Here is a 7,515-nt window from a genome sequence, read left to right on the forward strand (position 1 = left end):
AAAATGATAGTTCAAGCAAATGGCATGCAGAGAAAAGCGAGAGTAGCAGTACTAATATCAGACAAAATAGACTTCAAAATAAAAAAGGTGAAGAAAGATACTGAGGGACATTTCAAACTGCTATTCTCACTCAGATCTATCCTGAACAGCAGACCGCTCTATCCACCTCCTAACTGATCTATTTCCAGCACTCCTCTCATGCATTAAATTACTTCAGTATCACCAGAGCTTTTTGTTTATGCTTTCTAATAGCACCGACTTTAGAAAAATAAAATATGAAAAATGGTTAACATCAAATATGGGAGAAAGGAGGCAAAAAGACACTACAAGAAGCAGTGAGCCCAAACCAGAATGGGAGACATTCAATAGGACAATGACTAAGTTTCTTCAACAAATGGGGGTATGGGGGTACCATTAAAGATTAAAAGAATTTAAGGGACATTACCACATACAATATAGGCTCCTACCCTGACTTACTCAAACCAGCAATACAAATACATTTTTGAAACAATTGGGGAAATTTAAATATGGAATGTGTATTAGATGATAAAGAATTATTACTGGTTTTTATAGTTGTACTAAGGACATTATGATTATATAAAAAAGAAAGGCCATATGTTAGAAACACATACTGGTGTACAAATGAAGATTGACAAAATGTTAGTAATGATTGCAGCTGGATATTCATTATTGTTCTTTCTACTTTTGTATATATTTGAAATTTTTCATCATAAAAGGTTAAAATGAAAGGGCAGGTCAACTAAAAAGGAAAAAATAGGAATAAGAAAAAAAAAATCCTACCATCCTGAGAATGCTTGTTTACAGAACTAAAGGGCTATCTGGTAAAAGTCCTTGACTCCGGCAATCAATCCTGGCAGCAAATCTGGGTTTATCTCATGCACGAGTCCTCTGTTTCTCTGCAACACATACAAAGCACTTGATATCTTCTTGGGGACAGGAAATTGTGGGATTTTGTTTTTTCTGTTAAGAGCACTGACACTTAGAGGCACTACCCTGTAGCGAGACAGTTCCTCAGTCCCGGGGTCATCCATTACTGCCATCACATTGCAGCTTAATAAGCTAATGGTCAAATGGCCTATGTTCTGCTAGCATTAGTGATAAAGCAGCTAACTATGAGTTTTGATCAATGGAAATCCCTTGCTAGACTGTAAACTTTGTACTTGCGGGGACCACTTACCTTAGTCAGTGTCAAAACCCAATGAACCATATGGCATCTGGCCCGCAGTAAGCACTAATGTTTAATTGAGCTGAAACCCTTAGAGGAAAGGGGCCACAACTTGAATGCCACTTAGCATAGTAAAAAATTGTGCTAAGATATTATAAAGGCACGTTTGAAACAAACTTCCTAAAGACAACAATATTCCTTTCCCAGTCACTAGAAATTTAGTTGTTGGGAAAAGAAATATAGGTGCAAGTATAGGAATAAAAGCTCAAAGCAAAGGTAATATTAGGAGAGAAAAGTTTTGGTTTTGCTCAGATCTTTGTTTAATATAATATTTAAAAACAAAAACTTTCCCCTACCCTTCTTTTTAGCCTTCCCCATTCCACACTTATCCTTACTACTTTTTTGTGTGCTCTTATAAACTCCTTGACCATCTGACCGAGACATTTCCTAATGACCAGTTCCTACAATTTGGTTTTATTCCATTCTCATTTAGCGTGCAATGGTATACTAAATGTAACATCATGAAATCGATTCCTAGAAGTCACAAAACAAGATTTTGATGTGAGGGGAAGTCCCTCATTTAGAGTTCCCTTCTGGATAAGATACTGGAGGCCTCCTTGCAGGGAATTCTTGAGTGAAAACAATAGGAGGATGAGGGATTGTGAGGAGTTTTTTTCCCCCTAAAGAAAAGTATCAATAAAATAACCATGTTGACAGTATAAAGCAGTGCTTCCATCTGGGGTCAAGGCCAGAGCAATGGATATCTTATCCCACTCATCCTTTTCCTCTGATAAAGCCCCAACCAGTACCGAGAAGTCTTTCTTCTTAAGAACCTTGAGGCCTTTTTTTAAAGTGCTTGAAAAAGAAGAGGACAAAGAAAAACTGGAATTAAGAGACTTTTCCCGTCTGCTTCTGGTGGCTGTTCCAGAAAGATGCCTCAGTTCCTGCTTCTCACCTGCCTCCTCATCACGATCTCACCTGCGGCACCAATGAGTAAGTCTCGTGTCAAGTACTTGGCACACTACACGTTTTGTAGGAATTTGCTATTATGAACAGATTACCGAGAGCTAGATTCCAGTACCTTAAATACTGAGTCTAGAATAGTATGAGAAAGTCACTGATAACCTATGAAGATATATTTTCAGAGAACTTCTGTTTCGTGTTCCATTTAGCCTCTTGCGTGGGCATTCAAAATTTCCATGGATTGGTCATATCCAACAGCTTTCCACTAGCTAAATATTTTTTGGAGTACGTGTAAAAGGAATTCTAACCTATTTATATTCTAGGCAATTTTATAGTTCCAACTTTAAAAGCAAAAATAAGATTTTTAGAGTTGAGAATAGTTTTTTCTTTAATGATTTCAAGAGACTGATTGAAGGCTATCTTTCCATGAAAGGCACAGATCTGGTAAATCAACTTCTTAGTCTTGACATCTGAAAATATAACTTTTTACACAGACTGAGTGAATCTTAAACTGTCTCCTTCCTCAGGCTTGGCACAAGACTAGCCAACAAAGCAAAGGAAAGTTTCTATTCCAGTTACTAACAAATGTCTCTCTCCTTTTTCCAATCAAATTTAAGTTCTAATTGGAAAAGATGGTGAGAGGAGATTGAGATGGAGAGAACGTTCCTTCTTGGCACTTTTGAATAGCTCAGTATTTCATTGACCCTGATTTATTTCTTCAGGGTAACTCAGGCCTTGCTCTAGCATCTTTAAGGATACATGTTAAAAATAGGCTTGAGACCCTATGGACATGAAAACTAAATGTAATGTATCCTGGATGAAATACTTGTTCATTACGACAAAGGTATCATGTATGATATTTTCATAATGGGGAGACTGGGCATGGGGTATGTGGAAACTACTTGTACTACCTTCTCCATTATTCTCTGGATTTAAAACTGTTCTAATAGTCTGTTTTAAAAAGACAGGCTTGAGCTAAGTTTAATTAAGCACCTTGTATCTGCTGCCAAAAACTAATCGAGAGTCGTTTAAGCAAAAGTCCTCCCCTCAACTTCCACTCCTCTTTCTTCTCACTCTTTCCTTTCTTACTCTGCTCTAAGTACCTCCTGTACCCTCCAATTACACACCTTCTCCCTCCCCAGGTTTCTTTTGTCTTTTCTTTTTTTCCAGCCCTTCTAGGACATTTAACTCCATATCAGAAGAAAAATAAAAGAACTTGGGGGTTGGGGTGAGGGAGCTGGGGGGATGCTTACCCTGGAAGGAGAGGGGAAGTGAGAGAAAAGGAGAGGGAGCAAAGGGAGAGGAGAGGAGGTGGGGAAGAGGGAAGCGAGGTAGAAGAGCACGGAAATGGACAGGGAGGGGGAGGGAAGGAAGGAGAGCTTCTGGACTGAGCACGCGGGCAGGGGTCTGGCGACCACAACCGTCGGAGTTGGGGCTTCCCAGGTGAGAACCTGGAGTGTTGGAGATTCCTTGTTCTGCAAACCCCGAGACAAAAGTACCTAGACATTGAATTTACCTCTCTGCACTGGACGACCATGAGGTGCTGGTCCTGGGGGAGCATAGCCGTCACACTGCGTCCCCGTGGGGAGACCCGGGAGGGGTGGCCAGCAGGATGTCTGGCAGGCATGCGTCCTACTAAAGGTGGAGTTGCTTTCTGGCAGGCCCGAGGGCCCCTAACTCCAACTCTGAAAGGAACCCAAGGGGCCTTTCTTTTGAAGCTCTCCCATTTGAGGAGAATATATATCAGCAAATTAGGATGCAATATGGATTAACACCTGTGGCTAAATTATTAAAAGATTGAATTACTGTCTTAGGGAATAGAGTGGAATGAATATATTTAATGTTTGAAAATATTACATGGGTAACATTTTTAAAAATTATTATTTATTTTACAGGAGATAGCACATAAATTTCTCCTGTTTGTGCCATACCTCCTCTACATCCCAAGGGGAAGTGAATTTTTAACAGACAGCACAAGAAATGACAGTTAAATTTAAGGAAAACTTTATAAATCATGAAACAGGGAGGTTTAGGAACTTCTGTAAAAACCATTAAAAGTTGAGCACTTAACCATTTCTTATAAAATTAGAGCCAAGGAAATGAATCAAATATTTCTATGAATTTATAATCACATGTGAAATTGTCTTGAAAACCTTGCTTCCTAAGAAAACCACAGCTAGAGAGCAGATGAAGGAATTTTTCCCTTTTGTGAAGACAGAGAGTCTGTCTGAGGACATTTCTTATCCTCAAAGGACATAAGACATCTAGGGCACAGTTGGGATACCTCAGGGACATTTTAAAGGAGAAAGTTGATCCATCTATGTACAACTCTTTAAGTGTGTTTTTTTCCAGATAATGCAATATTCTTATTACTGTCCCAAACTGTCATATTTTCGTTGGGGCCATTAGCACTAAGCTACACCTTCTTCTACATGCAGCTGAAGTTTAGAGTGAACTTGAGTTTGAAATGTAGACAGGAAAAATCTAAAGTATTTTCTAGACAACTTAACACTTTGTGATCATGACCCATTCACATTTAATTATTGTGCGTTATTTGCTAAAACTGAAATTCCTGCCCACAAAACGCATCAGCCATAATGTGAATTCTCTGCCTACAGTGTCAGCTAAGTCAGCTTGACACGCATTTAAGAAGGATAGTACTCTCTAGCTAGTGCTCCTTTCTAGAATTTCTTGGTTTTACAGATTCTTCATATAATTTGCCTATATTAATTCAATGTTTCCATGAAATTGAGAGAAGCAGTGAGAATATTGGGGATGTTGATGTCTTTAGTTATTAATATATTTTTGATGAGATATTTGTCTATGCAATGTATGCACTAAAAACACATGCTTGAGAAATTTTGCTGTATTACACATGGTAATTCCATGGCTAATTGTGAATACACTAAGTTCATGATATTTTCAATAAGCTGATGGAAAATATACACGATTGACTTCGAGACTGTCTTTGGTAACTCTGGCCAGTATTCTGTGTATTTCGAAGCAGCTGACATATGCCAGAGGCCTTTTCCTTTTTAGTGGGATGAGTTTTACAGATTCATTATCAAGTCAAACTTCCCATTAGTACAAAATTCCATCTAAAATCTTGCTTACAAATGACCATCCAAATACTTTTTGAAAATTTCCAAAGATGACGAGCTTACCACACTGTGGCACGGCCTCTCCGTTAACTGGATAGCTGAATGAAATGTGCTTCCCCATAACAATTTGTTCTTCTTATAACAGAATACCCAATTCTTCTTTCACAAACCTGTTCCAGATGTCTGAAAAGTGATATGCATATTCTTCAGTCTTCTTTTCTCCAAACTATAGTTCTCAGCTTCTTCCCTAGTAAATAATTTTCGACTCCTTTCTCTGGACACCAAGTTTGTCATTACTTTCATAAAATATAGCCATCAGGTATGAATGCAATGCTCAAAATTTTATCTGAGCAGAGCAGACTTCAATGAGACTATAACCCCAACCTCCCTTGGTCTGAACAACTATCCTTCCATCAAATGATTACCCTGGATAAAAAGTTTAGCTCAATGCAAATACTAAATCTTAGATTTGAAATAATTTCATAAAAGGCATTTGTGAAACACATTTAAAGCAAACTGGAAGATCTTAAATAGCTACTTCTTGGGATTTTGGATTTTTTTTTTTTTTTCCTGAACTCGAAAAAGCCAAAATGCAAGATCAAGAAGGTGGACTCAGGCTATTGTCTCTATGATCTGAAATATCAAATAGTTCCTTTGAGGTGTTCTTTTCATTCCCAGCCCTAGATCCTTGTTCTGCTTACATCAGTCTGAATGAGCCCTGGAGGAACACTGACTATCAATTTGATGAGTCTCAAGGTCCACCTCTGTGTGACAACCATGTGGATGGGGAGTGGTACCGCTTCACGGGCATGGCTGGGGATGCCATGCCCACCTTCTGCATACCAGAAAACCACTGTGGAACCCATGCACCTGTTTGGCTCAATGGCAGCCACCCACTAGAAGGTGATGGCATTGTGCAACGCCAGGCCTGTGCGAGCTTCAATGGGAATTGCTGCCTCTGGAACACCACGGTGGAGGTCAAGGCTTGCCCTGGAGGTTACTATGTGTATCGTCTGACCAAGCCCAGTGTATGCTTTCATGTCTACTGTGGTTGTGAGTACCTTTCCTGAGCTCTTTATCTTCCCCCACAAGGCATCAAAGAGAAAAGCGCCATATGAAATTCAATTATGGTAGTATCTCAGAGTCTCAATAACATGGAGATATCTCTGGATTGTGATTTCAGAAATTTGTTCTTAGACTTCTGAAAAATTCCTGGAGAATAAAAAGGGAAAGGACCTATGACTTTGATCAGTTCTATTTTGTCTTCATTTCTTGTGAAAAAAAAAACGTTAGAAAATGCAGTGTTGATTTAGATTCTCTAAATAATAAGTTTCTAACCCTTTGACTATGGAGGACCCCTTTTATTTTATATTATTTTATTTTTATTACATACACAGCATGCATTCAGCAAATGTTAACTCTCCTCTCTTCCTGTTTTTCTTAGAAAGCTCTCATGTTCCCAGCCCCACAGTAATGCCCTCATCAGGGAAAATGTCCTCTCATTCTTCAAAATTCCTTTTGCCTTGGCTTAGCTCTTATTATTTTTCTATCAATGCTATTTACATATGATAGCTCTTGGTACTGAATACGAATCATTTCTTCATTAGTCAAATACATATATTTTATCAACGAATATTTTTTGAGCTCCTACCATGTGTCTGTCAAACAGAAAATGGTTGAAGGAGAAAGTGCTCCAGACTGAGGAGTTTGCAAGAGTAAATTTGCACAAATATCTGAAACATTCATCTAAGACATGTCTCCTTCTGTGCTGGGCTCTGGGACCACAGGTGTGGCTTCTGCCCTCTGAGAGCCAGTGGGCAGCTGGCACCTTCCTTTGGCTGCCTGGGAGCTGCTTAGAGGACCTCTTTTAAAGATGTATATCAGACATTCATGTGGTAGCATCGCGCTTAGTGTCCATTGATTTTTAAAAATGATATAATATGGGAAGAAGCAACTTGATGTCAGCAATACTTTTAAATGAATTTTTGTGTTATCAATCCCTTCAAAATCTGTATACATTTAAAAAATAGAGTACATAGAAGAGTAGGAAATAATGTTTATTTAATCTATAGTTTGTGTTTGGTGAGGTTTTATTTAGATTTGCAGAAACTCTCTGGCCAGCCAAGGGCCTGTGGATCTAAAGTCAGGAATCATTGATCTAAATGACAAAAGATGCCCCTGGGTAGTATCTCTTTCCATTGGATTTATGTAATCCCTGAATGATGAGAATTCTCTTGATGTTGGCCAGAAGCTCATACCCCATGA

General features: G+C 38.7%; 1 protein-coding gene across 1 annotated transcript in view; it reads left to right on the forward strand.

Moving 5' to 3' along the window:
- Positions 1 to 2,118: 2,118 nt before the first annotated feature.
- Positions 2,119 to 7,515, forward strand: part of OIT3 (oncoprotein induced transcript 3) — a 24,615-nt gene continuing 19,218 nt past the window's right edge. Inside the window, exons 1-2 of the mRNA XM_011355214.1 lie at positions 2,119 to 2,179; positions 5,929 to 6,303. Of these exons, the coding sequence (XP_011353516.1) occupies positions 2,119 to 2,179; positions 5,929 to 6,303 (436 nt within the window). The remainder of the gene's footprint in view (positions 2,180 to 5,928; positions 6,304 to 7,515) is intronic.

The sequence above is a fragment of the Pteropus vampyrus genome, unplaced genomic scaffold, assembly GCF_000151845.1.
Source record: "Pteropus vampyrus isolate Shadow unplaced genomic scaffold, Pvam_2.0 Scaffold20, whole genome shotgun sequence".
Taxonomy (NCBI): domain Eukaryota; kingdom Metazoa; phylum Chordata; class Mammalia; order Chiroptera; family Pteropodidae; genus Pteropus; species Pteropus vampyrus.